Here is a 27,861-nt window from a genome sequence, read left to right on the forward strand (position 1 = left end):
GACAGCAGGAGCAGGGATGGGACAGAGAGAGCCACTGCCCTGGGAGCTGGGACAGCAGGGAGATGGGACAGAGAGAGCCACTGCCCTGGGAGCTGGGACAGCAGGAGCAGGGATGGGACAGGAGAGCCACTGCCCTGGGAGCTGGGACAGCAGGGATGGGACAGAGAGAGCCACTGCCCTGGGAGCTGGGACAGCAGGGAGATGGGACAGAGAGAGCCACTGCCCTGGGAGCTGGGACAGCAGGAGCAGGGATGGGACAGCAGGGAGCAGGGATGGGACAGGAGAGCCACTGCCCTGGGAGCTGGGACAGCAGGGAGATGGGATGGGACAGAGAGAGCCACTGCCCTGGGAGCTGGGACAGCAGGGAGATGGGATGGGACAGAGAGCAGGGATGGGACAGAGAGAGCCACTGCCCTGGGAGCTGGGACAGCAGGAGCAGGGATGGGACAGCAGGGAGCAGGGATGGGACAGCAGGAGCTGGGACACCCACAGAAGCAGGATGGGACCCCCACAGAGCCAGGACAGAGCCCTGGGAATGGCCCTGGAATTCCTGCCCCAATTCCACAGAATTCCTGCCCCAATCCCACAGAATTCCTGCCCCAATGCCACAGAATTCCTGCCCCAATACCAACATTCCAGCCCCACACACTGCAGAGCTCCCTGCAGAACCCCAGCAGGGATCAGCCCTGCTCTGGCAGGATGGGATGAGCTCAGCCCCAGCACAGGGACCCTCCCTCATTTTGCTGTTTTGGGACCCCTCCTCCCACTCAGGCAACGTGGGACAGGCTCCAAACAAGGAGCCAAAGGTGGAAAAGATGCAGGAATAAATAATTATTGTAATTTCCAGGGAAGAAAACCCCCAGAGCTCAGGATCTACAGCTCAGCTGGGGGCAGAGCTGCAGGGTGGGACTGGGACTGCAGCAGTGACCCCCCACAGCACCCCATCCACCCATGGGATCCCCCTGGGATAAAACAGACCCTGAGCAGCCCCAGACCCCTTCTCCTCTTCCTGGAGAGTGAAGCCATGCTCAAAACCAGCTCAGGGAATGCTGGAATTTGGGTGGGAAGGGACCCCAGAGCCCCCCAGTGCCACCCCTGCCATGGCAGGGTCACCTCCCACTGTCCCAGTGCTCCCAGCCCCAGTGTCCAGCCTGGCCTGGAACATCCCAGGGATCCAGGGGCAGCCCCTGCACTGAGAGCAGCCAAGGACCTTTCTGGAAACTCCACCTTCCCAAAGCCCCAGCTGAGATTCCTCTGCTTAAATCCTTTTTTTTTTTTTCCTTCCATTCAGATTCTTTCCAGTGTGGTGGAGACTGAAACTGTCAGCAGGAAATGGGGATGAGCTCTGGCTCCTTTCTGCTTTCAGCAGGAAAACTCCCAAGCAGCACCCAGGGGTATTTTTGGTCCTACAGAACTGGGCAAGGAAATGCCCAGCAAAATTCCATATGTGGACAAGAGGCTGTAAAAAGGACCAAAAAACCCAAAAAACCCAAAGCAAACCAACAGAAAAAATGGAATCCAGACCTCAACCCAGCAATTATGGCCTAAACAATTCCAGTGGGGCTGCAAAGGCCTTGGAAGCCACCAGGAGCTCAAAATAGAAAGGGAGGACCAAACACTGAGCTGGACATGGAAACTGAATCTCTGGAGTATCTCCACTTTAATATTTTAGTTCTTTTAAAATACTGAGATCTTATCAGCCCAGTCAGCACAAAAACCAAGAGGTTTATAAAGCTAAAATAGGAAATTCAGGGCAGAAATGTTTGGCCACCCCAACTTCCAACAGTTTTCTACTGCAGGGAGAATAAAATTGTGCATTTAAACAAAACAAAAAACAAAAAAACAAAACAAAAAAAAAAAAGTGACTATTCCATGGGATTCCCTGAAGAAGCAGGAAAGCAGCAGACTGAGTGTTGGGATGGGATGTTGGAAACATCCATAAAACCCATCATGCCTCCAAATGCCAAATCCTGAATCAGATTTGGGAATTTTGTCAGCATGCAAATCTCCCCAGCTCCAAATCCCAACCAAAACCCAAGTGTGGTTTCCACTAAACTGGAAACTCCAGGAATATTCCCCAGGCATGTGCAGCCCTCAGCAGCTCCTTACTGGATTTTGTCATTGGCTTCCCAGGCATCCAATATCCTCTGCACCAGGCAGCACTTCTGGAACAGCTGGGGGAAAAGAGAAAATTCAGCATTTCCCAGAGCAGGAATCCCTGCATCCCCTGCTCCTCCTCAGCAATTAAAGCACTGCTGCATTTCCCAACCCCCACAGTGCCCCCAGTGCTCCCAGTGCCCCCAATGCTCTCAGTGCCCCCAGTGCTCCCAGTGCCCCCAGTGCTCCCAGTGCCCCCAGTGCCCCCAGTGCTCCCAGTGCCCCCAGTGTCCTCAGTGCTCTCAGTGCCCCCAGTGTCCCCAGTGCTCCCAGTGCCCCCCAGTGCTCCCAGTGCCCCCAGTGCTCCCAGTGCTCCCAGTGCCCCCAGAGCCCCCAGTGCTCCCAGTGCCCCCAGTGCCCCCAGTGCTCCCAGTGTCCCCAGTGCTCCCAGTGCCCCCAGTGCTCCCAGTGCCCCAGGTGCCCCCAGTGCTTTCAGTGCCCCCACTGCCCCCACTGCCCCCAGTGCTCTCAGTGCCCCCAGTGTCCCCAATGCCCCCCCAGTGCCCCCCCAGTGTCCCCAGTGCTCCCAGCGCCCCAGGTGCCCCCAGTGTCCCCAGTGCTTTCAGTGTCCCCAGTTTCCCCAGTGTCCCCGGCTCTCACGTGGGTGACCATGACGTTCTCGGCGGCTCCAGCAGGGGGCGCTGGGGGCGCGGGGGGCGCGGGGGGCTCCGGGGCCGCGGTGCTGCTGGCGGGCTCGTCCTTGCTGCCCTGGCCCTGCCCCTGGCCCTGCCCCTGCTCCTGCTCCTGCTGCCCCGGGCTGTGCTTCCCCTCCTGGGCCGAGTGGGACAGGATGGCTGCGATGGACAGCTCCACTTGGAAATGCAGAAAGTTATTCCACGTGTATTTAAAAAATAAATCCTGTAGGGGGAAGGAGAGATGCAGGAGTTGATGAAGTTTGCTGGTTTTAATGATCTGTGGTATCAACCCAACCCATCCAGGATTCTGGGACTCTGGGATATTCTATTGTTGCTCAAGTTGTTGGTTGGGCTGTGCATTCCCAGGGGGCTCAGGGAATATTCCCAATAAATGGAGCACTTGGGAATCCTCTCACTCACACACAGCACTCACAGCACACACACACTGAATAAAACAACTTAACTCTGCAGGGGCTGGGCTAATGCATGAGGGAATGAATCCTGGGAAAACCAGAACTAAATCACTGCTGAGGATGGAATGAATTCTCTTAAGGCTGCCCAGGTTCTGGGAAGCCTTTTCCAGCCCCAGGATTCCTCTCTGAGCATTCCAGGAGCTCACACACACAGCACAGACCGTTTCCCACCTTGCCCACCGAGCTGGCACAGAACTGATGGAGCGTGGGGCTCGTCCCTGGTACTCACGAGCAGCAGGTCCATGGTGCCCAGCCTGCAGAGCTCCAGGTTGATGCTGGGGGTGTTGGTGTGCAGCAGCGCCGCGATCAGCCGCGAGCCGTGCAGCCGCGCGTTCCCCAGCGGCTCCTCCAGCACCCCCAGCGTGGTCAGGATGGCCGGTTTCTGGGGACAGGGGCCAGTCAGGGGACAGCACTGCCACACAGCCAGCCTGGCCCTTGGGGCTGCCCCTGAAGGGGCACAGAGCCCTGGCTGGGAACTCTCCGTGCCGGGGACACAGAGCCCTGGAGCCGCTGCCCAGGGAGGGACTGAGTCCCACACCCTGCAGACATCCCAAAACAGCTGTCCCTGTGCCACCTGCTCCACACATCCCAAACCAGCTGCTGTGTCCCTCTGTCACCTGCTCCACACATCCCAAACCACCCAAACCCAGCTGGGTGTGTCCCTGTGTCACCTGCTCCACACATCCCAAACCCAGCTGGGTGTGTCCCTCTGCCACCTGCTCCACACATCCCAAACCAGCTGTCCCTCTGCCACCTGCTCCACACATCCCAAACCCAGCTGGCTGTGTCCCTGTGTCACCTGCTAAGCAGCCCCAGAGCTGTCTGTCCCCGGCTGTCTGTCCCCCAGAGCTGTCTGTCCCTTTCCCAGTCTCCCCCAGAGCTGTCCCTCCCCTGGCTGTCTGTCCCTCAGAGCTGTCTGTCTGTCCCCCAGAGCTGTCTGTCTGTCCCCCCATAGCTGTCTGTCTGTCCCCCAGAGCTGTCTGTCCCTCATAGCTGTCTGTCTGTGCCCCAGAGCTGTCTGTCTGTCCCCCGAAGCTGTCTGTCTGTCCCTGGCTGTCTGTCCCCCAGAGCTGTCTGTCCCTGGCTGTCTGTGCCCCAGAGCTGTCTGTCCCCCATAGCTGTCTGTCTGTCCCCCGGAGCTGTCTGTCTGTCCCCCATAGCTGTCTGTCTGTCCCCCAGAGCTGTCTGTCTGTCCCCCAGAGCTGTCTGTCCATCCCCCCATAGCTGTCTGTCTGTCCCCCATAGCTGTCTGTCCCCCAGAGCTGTCTGTCTGTCCCCCAGAGCTGTCTGTCCCCCAGAGCTGTCTGTCTGTGCCCCAGAGCTGTCTGTCTGTGCCCCAGAGCTGTCTGTCTGTCCCCCACACCACCAGCCATACCTTGGGTGGGTGCAGCAGCAGCTGGTGGAAGTCCTTCAGCCGGGGCTCGATGCCGTGTAAGATGCTGCTGTTGACAGTGTAAGACCTCTCGAATCCCTGAGTGTACGAGTCCATCAGGCCTTCCACTCTGGGGGAACACTCAGGATTCACTCACAATTCCCTCTTCCCATGCTCAACAAGCAAGGCTCCTCAAGGCCCCTCCCAGCCCAGTCCATCCTGGGGCTCTGGGACTTTATGACATTGCACCATTGCCCAGCTCGGTGTTCCATCAGCCACTCCACTAAAATCATTTCCCACATTCCACCTTCCTTCTCCTGGGCCCACAACTGCCCCCAGTATCCAGGGTAGAGACTTTGTTAAAGAGCCTCCAGTCACACTGGCCATGGCAGTGGTTTTCTCTTCAAGAATGAGGATGAAAAACAGTAATGTTCAGCTCCTGAACACACTCCCATTCCTGCATGATACTGATTCTACGATATTAATTATTTCCATTATTTATCATACTGTATTAGCTAATACTGGTATCTCCCAGGTGCAGCTCACACAGCCAAACCTGTGCTGGGCTCAGGGGGAGCTGATCAGAAACCTCCCAGCAGAGCTGGCAAACCTCATTCCCAAAGCACTTCCAAACTCCCAAACACTTCCAGGAAACAGCTCAGAAAGAGTTCCCTAACAAATGTTTGTCCCTCCCACTGTCCCAGCTGCTCCCAGCCCCAGTGTCCAGCCTGGCCTTGGCACTGCCAGGGATCCAGGGGCAGCCACAGCTGCTCTGCCAATTCCAGCCCAGCAGCAATTCCTGCCCAAGATCCCAGCCAGGAGTCCCCTCTTGCAGCTGGGAGCCATTCCCTGTGTGCTGGCACTGCCCTTCCCTTGGTGCCCCATGGAGCATGGGCAGTGCCAAGGCAGGGTGACCCCAGCAATCCCGTGACCCCGGTGATCCCAGTGATCCCAGTGACCCCAGCTATCCCAGTGACCCTGGTGATCCTGGTGATCCCAGTGATCCCAGTGACCCTGGTGATCCTGGTTATTCTGGTGAGCCCAACAATCCCAGTGACCCCAGTGACCCCGGTAATCCCAGCAATCCCAGTGACCCCAGTAACCCCAGTGACATCAGTGACCCGAGTGACCCCAGTGACCCCAGTAATCCCAGTGACCCCAGCAATCCCAGTGACCCCAGTGACCCCAGCAATCCCAGTGACCCCAGCAATCCCAGTGACCCCAGCAATCCCAGTGACCTCAGTAACCCCAGCAATCCCAGCAGTCCCAGCAATCCCAGAAATCCCACCAATCCCAGCACTCCCAGCAGTCCCAGTAATCCCACCAATCCCAGCACTCCCAGCAGTCCCAGTAATCCCACCAATCCCAGCACTCCCAGCAGTCCCAGCAGTCCCAGCACTCCCAGCATTCCCAGCACTCCCAGCCCGGCTCACCCGGAGCGCCGCGTTTCCAGCAGCGTCAGGAGCACCTGGGTTCCGTTCACGATGCAGGTCTCGCTCTGCTCCCCGTCAAACATGTTCCTGAGGAGCTGCTCCACACACTCCTGCCTGGGGACACAGGGGTCACTGCCAGGGGACCCAGGCAGGCACAGGGAGCATCCCAGGAAGGCACAGGGAACATCCCATCCTGCTCATCCCTCTGCTCTGCAAGGCACAGGGAACATCCCATCCTGCTCATCCCTCTGCTCTGGGGGGCACAGGGAACATCCCATCCTGCTCATCCCTCTGCTCTGCAAGGCACAGGGAACATCCCATCCTGCTCATCCCTCTGCTCTGCAAGGCACAGGGAACATCCCATCCTGCTCATCCCTCTGCTCTGGAGAGCACAGGGAACATCCCATCCTGCTCATCCCTCTGCTCTGGAGAGCACAGGGAACATCCCATCCTGCTCATCCCTCTGCTCTGGGGGGCACAGGGAACATCCCATCCTGCTCATCCCTCTGCTCTGGAGAGCACAGGGAACATCCCATCCTGCTCATCCCTCTGCTCTGCAAGGCACAGGGAACATCCCATCCTGCTCATCCCTCTGCTCTGCAAGGCACAGGGAACATCCCATCCTGCTCATCCCTCTGCTCTGGAATGGACAGGGAACATCCCATCCTGCTCATCCCTCTGCTCTGAGGGGCACAGGGAACATCCCATCCTGCTCATCCCTCTGCTCTGGAATGGACAGGGAACATCCCATCCTGCTCATCCCTCTGCTCTGAGGGGCACAGGGAACATCCCATCCTGCTCATCCCTCTGCTCTGGAGTGGACAGGGAACATCCCATCCTGCTCATCCCTCTGCTCTGGAGGGCACAGGGAACATCCCATCCTGCTCATCCCTCTGCTCTGGAAGGGAAAGGGAACATCCCATCCTGCTCATCCCTCTGCTCTGGGGAGCACAGGGAACATCCCATCCTGCTCATCCCTCTGCTCTGGGGGGCACAGGGAACATCCCATCCTGCTCATCCCTCTGCTCTGGGGAGCACAGGGAACATCCCATCCTGCTCATCCCTCTGCTCTGGGGGGCACAGGGAACATCCCATCCTGCTCATCCCTCTGCTCTGGGGGGCACAGGGAACATCCCATCCTGCTCATCCCTCTGCTCTGGAGGGCACAGGGAACATCCCATCCTGCTCATCCCTCTGCTCTGTGCCACCACCAAGGCATGACAGGTAAGAGGAACAGGAGCCTGAGGCCAGTCCTGCTCCCCAGCTCCTGCTCCCCACCACATCCCAGCCCTGCTCCCCAGCTCCTGCTCCCCACCACATCCCAGCTCCATCCCTCAGGGACAGCTCCCCAAAATCCAGCCCTTGGCAAGTCCCTTCCCTGCCTTCCCCAAAAGCAAACCCAGCCTCCCTGCAGTTCACAGCCCAATCCTGACTATTTGCTAACTTTCCAAAAAAACCTCCTTTCAGTGGTTGTAAATAAAATATGAGACAAAAATGTAAAAACAGCTGAATAATTGATGAGGATTATTTGAATAAGGAGCATCTAAACACCCTCTGTCAGCAGAGCAGGGGAGGCAGAGGCAGCAAAAGGAGTAAATTTTCTGAAATGAGCCAAATTCCCTTTACTGCACCCAGCCAGCAGCTCCTGAACCTGGATTTGGGGCCCACACCCTGAGCCCACCTCCTTGATGCTGATGATCCATTCCTGACTCAGGGATGACAAAGTTACCCAAAACCCAAAAGGTCATTGAAATGCTGGGAAAATCAGCCAGGAAGGGCCATGAGCTTTGTGACCTTCAGCAGAAGGGGAAGAGGAGCAAAAGAATCCCTTTGCCCAAAATGCTCCTTTATTCTGAGCAGGAATTCTGGAGATGGTTCCTGGAAGTGCAGGATCCCACAGCCCTCTCCAAAACTACCAAGAAAGCCTAAAATTACCAAAAAATTCTGGAAGTGCCACATCTTCCATGGCCATCACCCCTCCCACTGCAGGGAACCACAGCCCTCATTAAAAGTCCTGAGATGAATGACTGAGCTGCAATCCCAGCTCCAAAATTTGAGGTCTGAGAACTGGTAGGGAGGAGAGGCCACAGGCTCCAGTCAGGGATGTGAGCTCCAGTGCCTCCAGTGCCTCCAGTGACCTCCAGTGACCTCCAGTGCCTCCAGCTCCAGAGACCAGCAGCAGCACCTGGAGCTGCTGCAGAGTCCAGAGGAGCCCCAGGGGAATTTGGAGCCCCAGTTCCTTCCATGACCCCTTCCTGACAAAATGTCACCTCTGGGCCTAAAAGAGCCTTTTCTAGTTCCAGTCTCCTGGAGAATCTCCTGGAGATTTTAGGTCTGAAGCAATGATAAGAAGCAGAAAACACAGGACATAAATAATTGAATGTTCATTGCAAAGAGCAAAGGAAGAAAAGCAGGAAATGGAGCAAAACTGGGAAAATCAACATTTCTGGCACACACTGAACCTTATCTGGGAAATCAGGGAATCCCAGAATGGTTTGGGATAGAAGGGACCCCAGAGCCCCCCAGTGCCACCCCTGCAGTTCATGGCAGGGACACCTCCCACTGTCCCAGCTGCTCCCAGCCCCAGTGTCCAGCCTGGCCTTGGCACTGCCAGGGATCCAGGGGCAGCCACAGCTGCTCTGCCAATTCCAGCCCAGCAGCAATTCCTGCCCAAGATCCCAGCCAGCCCTGCCCTGTGGCACTGGGAGCCATTCCCTGGCTCCTGTCCCTGCAGTTCTGGATGAACAATCCCCCTCTGAGATCCCTGCAGACCCTGGAGGTGCTGTGAGGTCCCCACACAACCCTCCCCTCTCCAGGCTGAACTTCCTTGGGCTTTTGCTCACCCTGGATCAGGCTGGGATCCCTCTCCTGCCTCTGCACAGAGCCCCAACCCCCAAATCCCTGAGGAGGGTGTTCAGGGCTGCTCCAGCTCCAAAGGAACATCCCTGCTGTGTCTGCTCCCTGCAGAGTGATCCAGGAGCCCCCAGTGCCCCCAGTGCCCCCAGTACTCACGATTCCAGTGCTGTGAGAAGTGGATCTGGCTCTGGGACATCCTGGAGCTGAGTGCTCTGGTCTCTGCTCAGCCTGATGATGTCACACAGGGTCTGGGAAGCGTTGGATTGCCTCTGGAAAAGGGACAGGAGCAGGCTCAGGGCCAAGCCTGGCCAGGCTGGTGTGCTCTGGCTGGGATCCATCCCATCCCTGCCCCCTGGAGAGACTCAGTGCTGGGCACTCCTGGAGCAGCAGCACCACCAGCCTTTGCACTCAGACTGGCCCAAATGTGAGCACCAAGGGCAGCTCAGGGATGAGGATTCCTGTTCCTCTCCTCAGTCCTGCTGCCCTGCACAGAAACATTCCCTCCTTCCTCCCACTGCCCAGCTCTCCTGCTGGAGAAAACCCTTCATTCCATTCCTGGGGACTAAAGGCTCTCCAGGGCTGTTTGGGGAATTCATCCTCTGGTTCTGGCCATCAGCCCAAGCCTCCCTGGAGCTGCTGTGCCTCAGCACCTGCTCCAACACAAACCCACAGGGATGTTCCCAGTTTTCCTCTCACAGAGGGAAGTTTGCCTGGATGAGCTGAGGAGTTGGGCTCAGAGAACTGCATTTCTGGACTTTACAACTGAATTCCTACTTGGGCTAAAAGATCTGAAAATGGAATGAAATGGCTGATTTTAAAGGCTCTTCCAGGAACTCCCTAATCCCAAGGTGAGTCCCCACTGTCTGCAGGTTTGAGATGAACACACAATTTGGACTAAAATAAGTCAAAAGCAGATGAAACCACTCCAAACCCCCACACGTGGTGCTGAGCAGAGGATGGGACATCCCCAGGCCATCCCCATGGCTCCTCCACAGGTCACTGGGACAAGGAGAACAGGAATCTGCAGGAGCCTGCAGGAGCCAGCACCCCAAATGCCAGCCCTGGTGCCACTCACATCCTCATCCTGGCCCGAATGGATCAGCTCCACGAGTCTCTGGATAATCCTGGCTTCATTCAGCCACTGCAGGGGAAGAGCAGGACAGGAAATGCTCACTGGATGGTCAGGAACTCAGAGCAGGAGCTCTGGGAAGCTCTGCAGGAAGGGGAAGCCCTTCCTTCCCTCTGCTCATCCCTTCCCTGAGCAGGGACAGGCATGGGATTGGATCAGCAGGGGTGGGGAGGGATTTGGATGCAGTGGTGACAGAACCCTCAGCACACTCCCAGCAGCTCCTGCTCCTCCTGCTGCTCACACTCAGCAATTCCTGCTCCTGACAGATGTTGAACAGCTGTCACTGCACCTTCACCTTGCTCCACAACCTCCTGTTCTCCATGCAAACCATTCCCTAGCTCCCCTTCCAGCCCAGGCAAACCAGGAATGTCCTTTCCAAAGGCTCCCTTCCCCTGCTCCCTCCCAGCCCCACCTGCAGGCTCAGCCCCTCATCTCCATCCATTCACATCCACTCCTGTCCCAGGAAAACTGATGGATGTGTCAAATCCCCCAAACTCTTCCCAACAATTCCAAACATTTCCAAACTCAGCTGCCTGGAAAATGACAAACTGCCATTACAAGGAAAAACATTCCCAGGGGTGGGTCTGAAACCCCTGAGCCCCCAGGGATCCAGGCTGGGAGAGCTGGGGGTGCTCACAGGGCAGGAGAAGGATCCAGGCAGAGCCCAGAGCCCTGCCAGGGCCTGGAGGGGCTCCAGGAGAGCTGCAGAGGGACTGGGGACAAGGGATGGAGGGACAGGAGCCAGGGAATGGCTCCCAGTGCCACAGGGCAGGGCTGGCTGGGATCTTGGGCAGGAATTGCTGCTGGGCTGGAACTGGCAGAGCAGCTGTGGCTGCCCCTGGATCCCTGGCAGTGCCAAGGCCAGGCTGGACATTGGGGCTGGGAGCAGCTGGGACAGTGGGAGGTGTCCCTGCCATGAACTGCAGGGGTGGCACTGGGGGGCTCTGGGGTCCCTTCCATCCCAAACCATCCCAGGATTCCTTGACTCCATCATTCCTTAACCATAGTAAGGAATGACACTAACTGCTGTCCCCATCAATGTCTGAATTTCTGAACACTGGGAAGAACAGATTCCCTTTCTCCCAGCTCTCCTAAGGAGAGGTTGCTGCATGGACACACGATGGGACCCCTTTGGTGCCAGCAGTGAGCCCTGAGGGACCCCTGGGAGCAGGAGCTGCCAGAGGGGTGGGTGTGCTCCTGGCACAGGAGAGCCCAGAGCCCCTGTGCTTGCCAGGCAGGGGCAGGCAGGGGCAGGGCAGGGCAGTGCAGGCAGGGGCAGGGCAGGGCAGGACAGGGCAGGGCTGACAGGGCAGGGCAGGGCAGGGCAGGGCAGGGGAGGGCAGGGCAGGGGTGGGCAGGGCAGGGCTGACAGGGCAGGGCAGGGCAGGGCAGGGGTGGGCAGGGCAGAACAGGCAGGGCAGGCAGGGCAGAGCAGGACAGGCAGGGCAGAGCAGGGCAGGGCAGGGCAGGGGTGGGCAGGGCAGGCAGGGCAGAGCAGGACAGGGCAGGGCTGCCAGGACAGGGCAGGGCAGGGCAGGGCAGGGCTGCCAGGACAGGGCAGGCAGGGCAGAGCAGGGCAGGGCAGGGCAGGGCAGGGCAGGGCAGGGCAGGGCTGACAGGACAGGACAGGACAGGGCAGGACAGGCAGGGCAGAGCAGGGCAGGACAGGGCAGGGCTGCCAGGACAGGGCAGGGCAGGCAGGGCAGGGCAGGGCTGCCAGGGCAGGGCTGCCAGGACAGGACAGGCAGGGCAGGGCTGCCAGGGCAGGGCAGAGCAGGGCAGGACAGGCAGGGCAGGACAGGCAGGGCAGGGCAGGGCAGGGCAGGACAGGCAGGGCAGGACAGGCAGGCAGGGCAGGGCAGGACAGGCAGGGCAGGGCAGGGCAGGGCAGGCAGGGCAGGCAGGGCTGACAGGACAGGGCAGGGCAGGGCAGGGCTGCCAGGGCAGGGCAGGGCAGGGCTGCCAGGGCAGGGCTGCCAGGGCACGGCAGGGCAGGGCAGGGCAGTGTAGGGCTGCCAGGGCAGGGCAGGGCAGGGCAGGGCTGACAGGACAGGGCAGGGCTGCCAGGGCAGGGCAGGACAGGGCCGGGCAGGGCTGACAGGACAGGGCAGGACAGGGCAGAGCAGGGCAGGGCAGGGCAGGGCAGGGCAGGGCAGGACAGGGCAGGACAGGGCAGGACAGGCAGGGCTGCCAGGGCCTCACGTTGAGCACGTCCTGGCGCAGCGCCGGGGGCTCCACGCAGCTGATGAGCCGCAGCAGCAGGTCCATCATGGCTGAGGTGTCGATGTGCTTTAGCACCAGGCCCAGGAACTTGTCCTTCTTCCTCAAGAACGAGATCACCTGGGGAAACAGGAGCCTGCATCAGCTGCCAGCAGGGGACACGGCTCCCTTACGGCTCCCTCACAATTCCCTCACATTTCCCTCACAGCTCCCCTATAAATCCCCGTAACTCCCTCACATCTCCCTCACATTTCCCTCACAACTCCCCCACAACTCCCCCACAACTCCCCCACAACTCCGTCACATCTGGGCAGCAGGGCCCAGCAGCAGGGCCCAGCAGCAGGAGCTGGCAGCAGAGCCCAGCAGCAGGGCCCAGCTGCAGTGCAGCAGGAGCTGGCAGCAGAGCCCAGCAGCAGGGCCCAGCTGCAGTGCCAGAGCTCCCTGGGGGGCAGGTGCCACCCACCTGCTCAGTTTTGCGTGCTATGAGGTTGCCAATGGTCTTGCTGAAGAAGCTGGCCAGGAGGGGGTTGAGGGGGGGCTCGTGCTCCAGGAAGTCGTAGAGGATGTTGAGCAGGGTCTCGTCCCCGCCCAGCTTGTCGTTGATCTGCGGCACGTCCGAGGTCAGCAGCTCGCAGGCCGTGTTGGGGTACCTGGGGACAGGCACAGTCAGCAGCTGCCACCAGCCCCGTGGCTCTGCACCCTGCAGTGCTCAGCTCCAGGCTGGGCACAGGCTGGGGCAGTGGGACATGGGAGGTGTCCCTGCCACCAGCCCCCTGGCACTGCCCCTGCAAAGGGCAGGAATTCCTGCCTGGAATTGCCAGGGCAGCTGTGGCTCTGCACCCCTGCAGTGTTCAGCTCCAGGCTGGACATTGGGGCTGGGGCAGTGGGACATGGGAGGTGTCCCTGCCATGAACTGCAGGGGTGGCACTGGGGGGCTCTGGGGTCCCTTCCATCCCAACCCACCCCATGACTGATTCCCTCTGCTGAGGACACTTTTCCCACAATGGGTTGTTACTGATTTGTGACCAAGCCAGGTTTCTAGACCAGCATCTCTCCCAGTCTCTGCAATCTGAGCTTTGCACTCCCCACAGCCACTGCAACACTTGCAGGCTGGCTGGAGCTTTGACCCTTCCCCTGCACCATTCCCTTCCCCAGCAGCCTCCTCCTGTCCCTGCAGCTCCAAAAGCCCCTCAGGCCCTGCTGCTGCTGCTGTCCCAGGCTTGGTGCTGCCCAAGGAGCACAGGCTGAGGATGTCACTGCCACCAGCCCAGAGGGACCTTCCAGCCCTTCCATACTTACACCCCAAGGGGACATCAGGACTCATTTCTCCTCTTCCTGGCTCACTCCATGCAAAAAGCATCCAGAATTCCTAAAGATCTGTGTGTGTTCCTCCCTGGGATGCACATCCCATGGCCAGGGCAGGAATGGGAGCTCTCCCTGTCCCAGCAGGTCCTGCTCCTGCAGCTCTCAGAGCCCCAGCTCTGATCCAACCCTCACCATCCCTCTTCTGGCACCACCTCCCAGCCCTGGGGGCTTCCAGGCTGCAGGGAACTCTAACCCCTGGCAGCTGAGCTTCCCTCACCCCTGTGCTCAGCAGCTCATTGGCAGATCCAAGATCCACACTCTTCTTCCCTGCTGCAGCCTCCTTTCAGGTGTTTAATCCCACAGGTTGTGCCTGGATGGGGATTTTTCCTCTTTGCAGATTCCCCTCTGAACTTTGTGAAGCTCCATGCCACTGTTTCAGGGATAAACCCTTGCATGATTCCCTCTCCACACACTCTGAGCCTCAGATCCTCCCAAAGCTATCAAGTGTCTCCTGTTTCACTTCACAAACTTTCATAACCTTCCCTGAACACCAAAAGTGGGATTCCATCTGGATTTACAGAGTCCATTCTTCCTGCTCAGCCTTTACTTATCTCAAAAGCTTCCCTGGTTTCTAAGGAGCTCAAACCCTCCTTCCCCTCTCCAGGCTTTGGAGAAACTTCTGGCCCTGCTCTGCCTGGGATTCCCAAGCCAGGAAAATGCTCCATGAACTTCAGCCCCTGGTGTCCCAGCAGGAATTTCCTTCTTGAAACCTCTGTCCTTGTCCCCCTCCTCCCTCATTCTTCACCTCTTTGGATACACTCAGGGAATCCCAGGATGGTTTGGGATGGAAGGGACCCCAGAGCCCCCCAGTGCCACCCCTGCAGTTCATGGCAGGGACACCTCCCACTGTCCCAGCTGCTCCCAGCCCCAATGTCCAGCCTGGCCTTGGCACTGCCAGGGATCCAGGGGCAGCCACAGCTGCTCTGCCAATTCCAGCCCAGCAGCAATTCCTGCCCAAGATCCCAGCCAGCCCTGCCCTGTGGCACTGGGAGCCATTCCCTGGCTCCTGTCCCTCCATCCCTTGTCCCCAGTCCCTCTGCAGCTCTCCTGGAGCCCCTCCAGGCCCTGGCAGGGCTCTGGGCTCTGCCTGGATCCTTCTCCTGCCCTGTGAGCACCCCCAGCTCTCCCAGCCTGGATCCCTGGGGGCTGAGGGGCTCCAGCCCTGCAGCAGCTCCAGGTGTGTCCCCAGGGCAGCTCTGCAGGTGGGTCCCAAATGCACCTTGCAAAGCAGCCACAGGATACTCCCAGATTACCCCAGGTATTCCCAGGCATTCCCATGGGAACAGCCACCTCACACTGTTATCACTCTTACCCCAAACCACACCTGATTATGGTACTTCTGTGGTTTTCCACCAACCCCAGCCCTGCTCCATCCCCACCAGGAAAAACCTGCCCACTTTTATTTATTTATAGTCAGAGCAGCTTTTTATTTTTATATAAACTTCACAAAGGCAAACAAAGTCCCCAAACCCAAATGTCAATATTTTTGAGTATACATTGGGTTAGAAATGCATGAACACAACTTTGGTGAGATGCAAACCCCTGTGAGGAGCCCAGGTGTGAGCAGAGGCAGGGCCTGCCTGGAGCTGGGAGCCCTGAAACCAGCAGGACCTGGACATGCAGCACACCAAAAATATCCCAGGTTTATTCACTTTCCAGATCACTTTGTTCTGTGGGACTGGAAACCCATTGAGTTCAGAGATTTCTACCTCTTGTGCTTCCCTTTCCTATAAAAATCTGCTCAAGGGACTTTGGATTTTGAGGGAAGAGCAGGATAAGAATTTTTGGAGACATTATTTGAGATAGCTTTTTTTTTTTTTTTTTTTTTTTTACATTATTTGAGATTTGATTACTTGAGACAGTCACAGAGCTATGTTTTTATGGAGACACTATTTGAAACAGGAATTTTTTTTTTTTGAGGCCAGCTCAATGTTAAACCATCAAAACCAAAGCAAAAACAGCTGCCAATTCCCTGCAGCATCCCCAGGAGGTGCAGCAGAGCTGGAGCACAGCTGGGATCCCTGTGCCCAGATCCATGGCTGGGATGCCCAGGGCAGCAGGGCTGGAGCCCAGCTGGGATCCCTGTGCCCAGATCCATGGCTGGGATGCCCAGGGCAGCAGGGCTGGAGCCCAGCTGGGATCCCTGTGCCCAGATCCATGGCTGGGATGCCCAGGGCAGCAGGGCAGGACCCCAGCTGGATCCCTGTGCCCAGCCCAGCCCTGGCTGGCATGCCCAGCTGGATCCCTGTGCCCAGCCCAGGATCCATGGCTGGAGCCCAGCTGGATCCCTGTACCCAGCCCTGGCTGGAGCCCAGCTGGATCCCTGTACCCAGCCCTGGCTGGACCCCAGCTGGATCCCTGTGCCCAGCCCAGCCCTGGCTGGACCCCAGCTGGATCCCTGTGCCCAGCCCAGCCCTGGCTGGCATGCCCAGCTGGATCCCTGTGCCCAGATCCATGGCTGGGATGCCCAGCTGGATCCCTGTGCTCAGCCCAGCCCTGGCTGGCATGCCCAGCTGGATCCCTGTGCCCAGATCCATGGCTGGCATGCCCAGCTGGATCCCTGTGCCCAGCCCTGGCTGGAGCCCAGCTGGATCCCTGTGCCCAGCCCAGGATCCATGGCTGGAGCCCAGCTGGGGTTCCTGTGCCCAGCCCAGCCCTGGCTGGCATGCCCAGCTGGATCCCTGTGCCCAGATCCATGGCTGGAGCCCAGCTGGATCTCTGTGCCCAGCCCTGGCTGGCATGCCCAGCTGGATCCCTGTGCCCAGCCCAGCCCTGGCTGGCATGCCCAGCTGGATCCCTGTGCCCAGCCCAGCCCTGGCTGGCATGCCCAGCTGGATCCCTGTGCCCAGCCCTGGCTGGCATGCCCAGCTGGATCCCTGTGCCCAGCCCTGGCTGGCATGCCCAGCTGGATCCCTGTGCCCAGCCCTGGCTGGCATGCCCAGCTGGATCCCCGTGCCCAGCCCTGGCTGGCATGCCCAGCTGGGGTTCCTGTGCCCAGCCCAGCCCTGGCTGGAGCCCAGCTGGATCCCTGTGCCCAGCCCTGGCTGGCATGCCCAGCTGCCAATACCTACTTGAATCGGACCTTCTCGTCCATGTCCTCGGGGGGCTCGTGGGTGATGAGGCTGAGCAGCTGCTCCATGCACTGCTGCTGGCACAGGAAGTCCAGCAGGCGCCGGTTCTGCGCCTTGCACTCCTGCAGGACGTCATCCTCGTCCATCAGCTCCTCCAGGCTCACATCCTCCTTGTCCAGCAGCTTGTCCACGTGCGACGTCGTGTTCAGGTCGAACTTCCAGAACATGGTGCTGGCACACGGCGGCCTGGGGGGGAAGCAGTGCTGAGGGTTCACTGCTGCATTATTGCACTGCTGCATTGCTGCACTGCTGAGTGTTCACTGCTGCATTGCTGCATTACTGCACTGCTGAGTGTTCACTGCTGCATTGCTGCATTACTGCACTGCTGAGTGTTCACTGCTGCATTACTGCATTGCTGTATTGCTGCATTACTGCACTGCTCAGTGCTCACTGCTGCATTACTGCACTGCTGCATTACTGCACTGCTGAGGGTTCACTGCTGCATTACTGTACTGCTGCACTGCTGCACTGCTGCACTGCTGTGCTGCTGCGCTGCTGCGCTGCTGCACTGCTGCATTGCTGCACTGCTGCATTGCTGCACTGCTGAGTGTTCACTGCTGCATTGCTGCACTGCTGCACTGCTGCATTGCTGCACTGCTGAGGGTTCACTGCTGCATTGCTGCACTGCTGCACTGCTGCATTGCTGAGTGTTCACTGCTGCATTATTGCACTGCTGCACTGCTGCACTGCTGAGTGTTCACTGCTGCATTATTGCACTGTTGCATTGCTGCACTGCTGCATTGCTGCATTACTGCACTGCTGAGTGTTCACTGCTGCATTGCTGCACTGCTGCACTGCTGCACTGCTGAGTGTTCACAGCTGTACTGCTGCATTGCTGCATTGCTGCATTGCTGAGTGTTCACTGCTGCATTGCTGCACTGCTGCACTACTGCATTGCTGCATTGCTCAGTGTTCACTGCTGCATTGCTGCACTGCTCAGGGCTCAATGCTGCATTACTGCATTGCTGTACTGCTGTACTGCTGCATTACTGCACTGCTCAGTGTTCACTGCTGCATTACTGCACTGCTCAGGGCTCACTGCTGCATTGCTGCACTGCTGCACTGCTCAGTACTCACTGCTGCACTGCTCAGTGCTGCACTGCTGCACTGCTCAGGGCTCACTGCTGCATTACTGCATTGCTGTACTGCTGCATTACTGCACTGCTGCATTGCTGTACTGCTCACTGCTGCACTGCTCACTGCTGCACTCCTGCACTGCTCATCACTGAGCTGGACAGAGTTCTGCCAGCACCAATCGCACCATCAACCCCCGTCCCTGTGCTCACCTGCCAGGGCCACACAACTTCTGAGCCTGAGCAGCCCCTTCCAGCTCTTCCCAACCCTCCTGGGGAAGGAATTCCCAAAATCCACCTGGCCCAGCCTGAGCTGTTCCCTCTCCTCCTGTCCCTGTTCCTGCAGCACAGCCCGACCTGGGGCTGTCCCCTCCTGGCAGGGACTGTGCAGAGCCACAAGGGCCCTGAGCCTCCTTTTCTCCAGCTGAGCCCCTTCCAGCTCCCCCAGCCCCTTCCAGCTCCCCCAGCCCCATTGCATCTCCCCCAGCCCCATTCCAGCTCCCCCAGCCCCATTGCAGCTCCCCCAGCCCCATTCCAGCTCCCCCAGCCCCATCCCAGCTCCCCCAGCCCCATTGCAGCTCCCCCAGCCCCATTCCAGCTCCCCCAGCCCCATCCCAGCTCCCCCAGCCCCATTGCAGCTCCCCCAGTCCCATTCCAGCTCCCCCAGCCCCATTCCAGCTCCCCCAGCCCCATTCCAGCTCCCCCAGCCCCTTCCAGCTCCCCCAGCCCCATTCCAGCTCCCCCAGCCCCTTCCAGCTCCCCCAGCCCCATTCCAGCTCCCCCAGCCCCATTCCAGCTCCCCCAGTCCCATTCCAGCTCCCCCAGCCCCATCCCAGCTCCCCCAGCCCCATTGCAGCTCCCCCAGTCCCATTCCCAGCTCCATTCCCTGCCCTGCACAGGCTCCAGCCCCTCAGGGCCCTTCCAGGGCCACTGCCCTTTGAATCCCCCATTTCCATCCACTCCTACCCCATCCCTTGTCTGCTATTTTGTTATCTCAATTTTTCTCTGTGTGAGCTCTATCAATGATAGAGGTTTCCACTCTGCTTTCCTAACACCTGGAATTTTGGAAAAGCTGTGAGTTACACCAAACCACCATTCAGATCACCCCTAGGAGACTCTTCCAGGGCTCTTCCTTTTGCTTAACATTTCCTCTTCCAATTCTGCCCTTCCCCATCTCACCTCTCAACCCTTCAAAGCCTGTTCTGGCCACAGTACCAGGTACAGAATTCATGGAATCCTGGAAGGGTTTGGGTGGGAAGGGACCCCAGAGCCCCCCAGTGCCACCCCTGCAGTTCATGGCAGGGACACCTCCCACTGTCCCAGCTGCTCCCAGCCCCAATGTCCAGCCTGGCCTTGGCACTGCCAGGGATCCAGGGGCAGCCACAGCTGCTCTGCCAATTCCAGCCCAGCAGCAATTCCTGCCCAAGATCCCAGCCAGCCCTGCCCTGTGGCACTGGGAGCCATTCCCTGGCTCCTGTCCCTCCATCCCTTGTCCCCAGTCCCTCTGCAGCCCCCAGCACGAACAGCTGTCACTGCCCAGGTGACACAGGTGACACAGGTCCCTCCACACCCATCCCGGGCGGTGCCAGCCCTGCTCCCACTCTGGGAGCTGGAATGGGGCTGGGGGAGCTGGGAATGGGGCTGGGGGAGCTGGAAGGGGCTGGGGGAGCTGGAATGGGGCTGGGGGAGCTGGAATGGGGCTGGGGGAGCTGGAATGGGGCTGGGGGAGCTGGAAGGGGCTGGGGGAGCTGGAATGGGGCTGGGGGAGCTGGAAGGGGCTCAGCTGGAGAAAAGGAGGCTCAGGGCCCTTGTGGCTCTGCACAGTCCCTGCCAGGAGGGGACAGCCCCAGGTCGGGCTGTGCTGCAGGAACAGGGACAGGAGGAGAGGGAACAGCTCAGGCTGGGCAGGGCAGGGCAGGGGGGCAGCAGCAGCAATTTCCCCATGGAAAGGGTGGGCAGGGGTGGGAGCTGCCCAGAAGGGCTGGATCCCCATCCCTGGAGGTGCTCAGGGAATTCCTGGGGGTGGCACTGAGTGCTCTGGGCTGGGGACAAGGTGGGCATCAGACACAACCTGGACTTGATGGGCTGGGAGGGCTTTTCCAGCCCCAGGGATTTTGGGATCTGGGGTTTCAGCTCTGAATTTGGGAGTTGGGAGCCACCAGCTGAATGTTCAACCTACATGACACAGCAGTGACAGCACTGCTGGGCTCTGTGTGTTCCTCACAAACTGTTCTTTGGGTATTTTTAACCATCTCTGCTTGGTTATAAATTCACCCAGGGAAAATCTGGCACCAAGGGCCTTCAGTGAAGGAGGTTTGGGGGCTCAGTCAACCCAAATGCAGAAACATTCCCTCCACTGGTGTGGAAGGCACACGGAATTCTCCCCTTCCAAACTGACACCCATTGCAATCCTGGCAATTCCACACTGTAATCCTGGCAATTCCACAGCTCTCCTGAGCTTTTTGTACATCTCTAGGAAAACTGCCTGGCCCTCCCTGGGGAGGGGGCAGGGGCTGGGCTGGAATTGGCAGAGCAGCTGTGGCTGCCCCTGGACCCCTGGAATGTCCCAGGCTGGACACTGGGACTGGGAGCAGCTGGGACAGTGGGAGGTGTCCCTGCCATGAACTGCAGGGGTGGCACTGGGGGGCTCTGGGCCCTTCCCACCCAACCCATCCCAGGAGTCTCTGATTCCATGGGATGTGCCACTTCTCCCATCTCAGCACTTTAATTCAGGTCACTTTTGCCACCAGTAAAGCAGAGATGTTTTACCTCTTTCAGGTGGACACCCAAAGCCCTTCCCAGGATTTATTTCTGGGATACCCCAGGAGAGCAGAGCCCAGGAGGCTCCAGGAGAGCAGCTCTGTGTCAGCACCTGCATTCCAGGGAGCACCTCCAAGCCTGAGCAGGGAAATCCCAGTGTCACCCCAAGCCCTGGGCTTGTCACCAAGGCTCTGCAGGAGCTGCAGGGCTGGGGAGGAGGAGAGGCTGCAGCCCAGGGGAGCCCACAGGGCTGGGACAGCTCATTAACAACAGCAATTAAACATCCCCTGGGTGGGCACCACAGGCTCAGGGAACCTGGGATGGGCTGGGTGGGAAGGGAGCCCAAATTCTATTCTATTCTATTTCTATTTCTATTTCTATTTCTATTTCTATTTCTATTTCTATTTCTATTTCTATTTCTATTTCTATTTCTATTTCTATTTCTATTTCTATTTCTATTTCTATTTCTATTCTATTTCTATTCCATTCATCTTGTATGTTCTTTTATTTATTTCAATTTATTTCATTTTATTTTCCTCCCTCCCCAGAGTTGTGTCCTGGACAGTACCTGCCCCAGAGCTGCTCCTTTGCATAAAGGACAAAATCAATGTTTTATACAAAATGTTCTGAGCCCAAGGAGTTCCATGCTGGGAATTCCAATGGGGATTTCTTCCATTTATTATTTATTTTTCATGGGTGATGTCCCAGCTTCCTGCTGCTGGCAGCCCCAGGGAATGACTCATCCCAAGGCTCCCTTTGGGAAGTGCAGTGGGAACAGCAGGGAAGTGACCTGGGGGCAGAGCACAGGTGGCAGGGTCACTGTCACTGCCAGGGTCACTCAGTGCCAGGGTCACTGTCACTGCCAGGGTCACTGTCACTGCCAGGGTCACACAGTGCCAGAGTCACTGTCACTGCCAGGGTCACTGTCACTGCCAGGGTCACTGTCACTGCCAGGGTCACACAGTGCCAGAGTCACTGTCACTGCCAGGGTCACTCAGTGCCAGGGTCACTCAGTGCCAGGGTCACTCCCAGTGCCAGAGTCACTGTCACTGCCAGGGTCACACAGTGCCAGAGTCACTGTCACTGCCAGGGTCACTGTCACTGCCAGGGTCACACAGTGCCAGGGTCACTGTCACTGCCAGGGTCACTGTCACTGCCAGGGTCACACAGTGCCAGGGTCACTGTCACTGCCAGGGTCACTGTCACTGCCAGGGTCACACAGTGCCAGAGTCACTGTCACTACCAGGGTCACTCTCAGTGCCAGGGTCACTGTCACTGCCAGGGTCACACAGTGCCAGAGTCACTGTCACTGCCAGGGTCACTCTCAGGACCCAGGGTCACTGTCACTACCAGGGTCACTGTCACTGCCAGGGTCACTGTCACTGCCAGGGTCACTGTCACTGCCAGGGTCACTCCCACTGCCAGGGTCACTCCCAGTGCCAGGGTCACTCTCTGTGTCCAGGTCACTCTCAGTGCCAGGGTCACTCTCAGGTACCAGGGTCACTCTCTGTGTCCAGGTCACTCCCAGTGCCAGGGTCACTCCCAGTGCCAGGGTCACTCTCTGTGTCCAGGTCACTCTCAGGACCCTGGGTCACTCCCAGGAGCCTTTCCCAGCCCCCCAGCCCCCCAGCTCCAGGAGTACCCAGGCCCTGGGCTGCTCAGATTTCTCCCTGGGTTATTCCCAGCCAGTTCTGTGTCACCAAGAGCTCCCCTGAGCCTCAGCAAACACAGGCACAGACAAAACATCCACAGCATCTTCCAACCTTCCCCAAAAGCTCTCCCCACTCCAACACCAGGAAAAGTGAACACAGAGGGGCAGGAACCCCCCAGGCAACTCCTCCTGGAAACCAGGACAAAATTCCCAGGATTTACTGATTTTTTTGTACTGATTTATGCCCCTTTAAGACATTCCTGCCAAAATAAAACACTTAATCTAGGTGGGAGCACATGGAAGTGCTGAGGGATGGATGCTCCCAAAAAGAGTTTTGGGGCCCTCCTGCCATCCCAGTAACATCCAGCACAAAATCCCAAAGCCAAGCCCAACTCCAGCAGCTCTGGCCCAGCTGAGCAGGTCCCAGTTCCATCCAGGGTGGATTTTAGCCTGAACAGACACAGATTCCTGATGGGAATTTCAAGCTCAATCTTTCTGGTTTTTTTGTGTTTTTTTTTCTTTTTTTTAAATACAAAATCTCCCCTATTTCCTCCATAAATCTTTATAAGCTTTGCTACACAAAGCAACAAAAAATACTCCAAATGTAGAGGATTCCCTCCAATTCCAGTATGGGAGGAAGTCTGGAGCACACCAGGAGCACACACCCATGCAAGAGCTCTCCACCTCCCACCCCAGTTATCCAGTAACAGCCATCCCAGCTCCAGGGAACCAAATCCCACTTTACTGAACCTGCTGAAGGTGGAGCCCCAAACCAGCTTTTGCAGCAAACTGTTCCACCACTGGAAAATCCACCTGGAAAACACAGATGGCTCAGCTGAATTCCCACTGAAGGCTTGGGCATGGAATTCCCAAACAGCTTTAGAGCAGAACTCCCTCCCACTCAGCAGCAGGATGAAAGGTAAGAAATGAATCAACAAAATCAGAGATAGGATCCCAAACCAAGGCCAGTTTTGGGAGTGATCCCAGAAGGAAGAGAACAGCAAGGAATCAGCATCTGCTTGGGACACAGAAGGAATGAGGCTGAGCCTACCAAAGCTGGCCCAAGGGGCAGGCTGCTCCAGCTCCACCCAGCCTGGCCTGGGACTGGTCCAGGGATCCAGGGGCAGCCACAGCTGCTCTGCCAATTCCAGCCCAGCAGCAATCCCTTCCCTAAATCCCACCTAACCATTCCAATCTAGCTCATCACCTATTTCCATGGGACAACTTGTTGTACATCCAATCTCTCCCTTGGGAGCATTCCCCACAGAATTCCCCACTGGAAAAGCCCAGGTCAGCAGTCCAGCTGTGGCACTGGGAAGGATCCTGCTGTCCCACAGCTGCAGGGAGTCCCCAGGGCATGAGAGCTGCAGCAAAGGGCAGCCCCTGCTGGGTGCCCTGAGCTCTGTGCTGGATGCCTCCCTGGGGACTCCAGTGGGATCCCAGCTGCTCCCTGCCCAGAGGAGGGCACAGTGTGCCCCTGCCACAGGGGATTCCTGCAGCAGCCAAGCAGCCCCACACAGCAGGGAACAGGAGCTCCATGCTCTCCCAGCAATGATGGCCTGAGCTCAGGCTCTGAGAGGTTCCAGCTGAAGCTGCTTTAGGGAGGATCCTGGCCAGCACACCATGAATCCCAAAATGCTGGGAATGTTGGAAGAGCCCTCCCAGCACATCCAGTCCAAGCTGTGCCTGATCCTCTCCTTGTCCCCAGCCCAGAGCACTCAGTGCCACCCCCAGGAATTCCCTGGACACCTCCAGGGCACTCCCAAGCTGCCTGGGCAGCCCTGGGCACCCTGTCCATGGGGACACAGCCAGGCCAGGCTCAAGGGACACAGGGACTGAGCTCTCAGCCTGGACTCCATCCCCAGGAACATCCCTGGACACAACAATTTCCTCTCAGATGGCTCCAGGTATGAAATATCAGGATCAACCCAGGAGCAGCCCCAGAACTGGGCACCCAGCACCACAGAACCCACCCTCATTACTGGGAATTAATTGGTCCCTTAATGAGGAACTTCACAGGGCCTGCCCAGACACCCCCAGTGCTGGGCTGATCCCACAGGGGAGGGGGGACCCTGTGCCCAGGTGAGACCCCACCTGCAGAGCTGCCCTGGGGACACACCTGGAGCTGCTGCAGGGCTGGAGCCCCTCAGCCCCCAGGGATCCAGGCTGGGAGAGCTGGGGGTGCTCACAGGGCAGGAGAAGGATCCAGGCAGAGCCCAGAGCCCTGCCAGGGCCTGGAGGGGCTCCAGGAGAGCTGCAGAGGGACTGGGGACAAGGGATGGAGGGACAGGAGCCAGGGAATGGCTCCCAGTGCCACAGGGCAGGGCTGGCTGGGATCTTGGGCAGGAATTGCTGCTGGGCTGGAATTGGCAGAGCAGCTGTGGCTGCCCCTGGATCCCTGGCAGTGGCCAAGGCCAGGCTGGACATTGGGGCTGGGAGCAGCTGGGACAGTGGGAGGTGTCCCTGCCATGAACTGCAGGGGTGGCACTGGGGGGCTCTGGGGTCCCTTCCATCCCAAACCATTCCAGGACAAAAGGACAGGAGATGTTCCTACCTTCAGTAGAAGTTTCCTCAAACGTGAGATCTCCTCCACAGACACAGAAACATTTGGGTTACAGTTCCTGGAACAGACCCAGCTTCAGGAAATGGTTTTCATCCAGTGTGAATTCCTTTGCAAGACTCCAATCCTGGAAGAGAATTTTAAAAGTTATCAACAACCAGAGGTACCTGAGGACCAAAAGCTTTTATTTTTTTCCCTAAATGAACTTCCACAGGACCCTCCAGCACAGAGGGAGGTCACAGGGACTGACAGCCCCTGCCAAGCCATCACCAGCAGGCCACACAGGATCCCCCCAGTTATCCCAGTTCCCTCCTCCTGCAGCACTGGGCACAGCTGAACTGCCCAGCCCTGGAAGTGTTCTGGGCCAGGCTGGATGAGGCTCAGAACAAGCAGGGATGGGGAAAGGGATCACAGAGGCAGAGCCCATGAGCTCCCCCAGCTGCAGAGCTCTAACCCAGCTCTGAAATGGGATACACCCACACAGACCCCAACCAGCAGGGGGGACCCACCTCAAATGGAAATGAAATGTGAGAATAAATCTATTTCCTCATCTTCCAATCAGGGATCACTTCACTGGAGGAACAACATCCACCCAAACCCAGGGCACTGATCTAAACAAAAACTGCTCAAGGCTTTATTTCTGAACTTTGACACCTTTTTCTCTGGAATTTGTGCCCAAAAGTCCCTGAGAGAGTCCCAGATTCAGGGAGGTTGGAGAAGCCCTCCCAGAGCTTCCAGTCCCAGCTGTGCCCAATGTCCCCCTTGTCCCCAGCCCAGAGCCCTGAGTGCCACCTGCAGGAACTCCCTGAACTCCCTGGGCAGCCCCTGCCACCACCCCAGGTCACTGCTGTGTCACCAAAGCCACCATCCTGTGTCACTGCTGTGTCACCACAGCCACCATCCTGTCACTGCTGTGTCACCAAAGCCACCATCCCATGTCACTGCTGTGTCACCTCAGCCACCATCCTGTCACTGCTGTGTCACCTCAGCCACCATCCTGTCACTGCTGTGTCACCACAGCCAGCACTCCCTGTGTGCCACCACCTTGTGTCACTGCTGTGTCACCACAGCCAGCACTCCCTGTGTGCCACCACCCCAGGTCACTGCTGTGTCACCAAAGCCACCACCCTGTGTCACTGCTGTGTCACCACAGCCAGCACTCCCTGTGTGCCACCACCCCAGGTCACTGCTGTGTCACCACAGCCACCATCCCATGTCACTGCTGTGTCACCTCAGCCACCATCCTGTGTCACTGCTGTGTCACCTCAGCCACCATCCCATGTCACTGCTGTGTCACCTCAGCCACCATCCTGTCACTGCTGTGTCACCACAGCCAGCACTCCCTGTGTGCCACCACCCCAGGTCACTGCTGTGTCACCACAGCCACCATCCTGTGTCACTGCTGTGTCACCACAGCCACCATCCTGTCACTGCTGTGTCACCTCAGCCACCATCCCATGTCACTGCTGTGTCACCTCAGCCACCATCCTGTGTCACTGCTGTGTCACCTCAGCCACCATCCTGTCACTGCTGTGTCACCAAAGCCACCATCCTGTGTCACTGCTGTGTCACCACAGCCACCATCCTGTCACTGCTGTGTCACCACAGCCACCACCCCATGTCACTGCTGTGTCACCTCAGCCACCATCCTGTGTCACTGCTGTGTCACCTCAGCCACCATCCTGTCACTGCTGTGTCACCAAAGCCACCATCCTGTGTCACTGCTGTGTCACCAAAGCCACCATCCTGTGTCACTGCTGTGTCACCACAGCCAGCACCCCCTGTGTGCCACCACCCTGTGTCACTGCTGTGCCATCCCAGCCAGCACACCCTGTGTCACTGCCATGTCACCTCAGCCAGCACTCCTGCCACTAGGCGGTGTCACTGCTGTGTCCCCAGGACACACCTGGTGGCCAGGGAACACACCTGGTGACAGGGACACACCTGGTGGCAGGGAACACACCTGGTGGCCAAGGGGACACACCTGGTGCCAGGGACACACCTGGTGGTCAGGGGACACACCTGGTGCCAGGGACACACCTGGTGGCAGCAGCAGCTGCCCCTCAGGGCCAGGGGCTGCCCACAGTTCCCTCCCAAGAAATCCAAGGGCTGCAGCTTTTCCTCACATCCGTGTGCCAGAGCCTGTGCCAGAGCCCACCTTCCACCTGGGGACACCTGGGGACACCTTCCTCCCCTGGGGACACAGGTGCCAGGATATCCCAATGCCCTCCCATGGACCCCCCTCAGGCACGTGAGGAAAGCTCATTCCTGAGCAGACTGAACCCAGCAGGAAGCTCTGCAGAGCCTTTGGAAAAGCATTTACACCTCAGCAAGTCATCAACAACTGCTCAAGGTAGCCCAGCTCCTCTCCTGAGCCTCCTCAGGGAATTCCACCTGGGCCAGCCCTGCTGGAGCCCTGCAGGGCCAGGAGGAGCAGATCCCTGCTCCTGGGGTTACCTGGGCCAGGTGCTGTGTGTGTGTGTGTGTGTGTGTGTGTGTGACAGTCTGTGTGTGTGTGACAGTCTGTGTGTGTGTGTGACAGTCTGTGTGTGTGTGACAGTCTGTGTGTGTGTGACATTCTGTGTGTGTGTGTGTGTGACAGTGTGTGTGTGTGTGACAGTCTGTGTGTGTGTGACAGTGTGTGTGTGTGTGACAGTCTGTTTGTGTGTGTGTGTGACAGCGTGTGCCACAGCCCTGCTGGACACAGGTCACAGCCCTTCCCAGAGGCTGCAGGAGCAGCCCTGCCCCAAGGCTGGATCCCTCCCTGTGCCCCTGTGCCCAAGGGAGGCAGGAATGGACCAGCCAGGCATGGATGGAAGCACAGAAGCACCCCTGGAGCCTCCTGGGCTGGAGGGGATCCCAGGGATGACCTGCACAGACCCCCAGACCCCAGCCTGGACCCCTGGCAGTGCTGTCCAAACACTCTGGAGCTCTGGGGCCTGGACTGTGCCCTGTCAGTGCCCAGCACCCTCGGGAAGAAGCTGAGATCCCCCTGAGCCTCCCCGCTGGGCTCCTCCCCCAGAAGGGATCCAGAGGCTGGAATGTC

At 58.4% G+C, this 27,861-nt stretch overlaps 1 protein-coding gene across 3 annotated transcripts in view; it reads right to left on the bottom strand.

Moving 5' to 3' along the window:
* The window catches only part of PPP6R2 (protein phosphatase 6 regulatory subunit 2), a 58,213-nt gene that overhangs the window by 14,007 nt on the left and 16,345 nt on the right, over positions 1-27,861 (bottom strand). For all 3 annotated transcript variants that reach the window (XM_056482664.1, XM_056482663.1, XM_056482665.1), the window contains exons 2-12: positions 24,810-24,942; positions 16,712-16,957; positions 12,739-12,925; positions 12,258-12,395; positions 10,002-10,067; positions 9,083-9,195; positions 6,071-6,184; positions 4,641-4,767; positions 3,495-3,647; positions 2,758-3,015; positions 2,110-2,174 (exon numbers count right to left, since the gene is read on the bottom strand). In XM_056482664.1, coding sequence (XP_056338639.1) covers positions 2,110-2,174; positions 2,758-3,015; positions 3,495-3,647; positions 4,641-4,767; positions 6,071-6,184; positions 9,083-9,195; positions 10,002-10,067; positions 12,258-12,395; positions 12,739-12,925; positions 16,712-16,938 — 1,448 coding nt within the window. In that variant the 5' untranslated portion in view covers positions 16,939-16,957; positions 24,810-24,942. The remainder of the gene's footprint in view (positions 1-2,109; positions 2,175-2,757; positions 3,016-3,494; positions 3,648-4,640; positions 4,768-6,070; positions 6,185-9,082; positions 9,196-10,001; positions 10,068-12,257; positions 12,396-12,738; positions 12,926-16,711; positions 16,958-24,809; positions 24,943-27,861) is intronic.

This window comes from Oenanthe melanoleuca, chromosome 1A (genome assembly GCF_029582105.1).
Source record: "Oenanthe melanoleuca isolate GR-GAL-2019-014 chromosome 1A, OMel1.0, whole genome shotgun sequence".
NCBI classification, from domain to species: Eukaryota; Metazoa; Chordata; class Aves; order Passeriformes; family Muscicapidae; genus Oenanthe; species Oenanthe melanoleuca.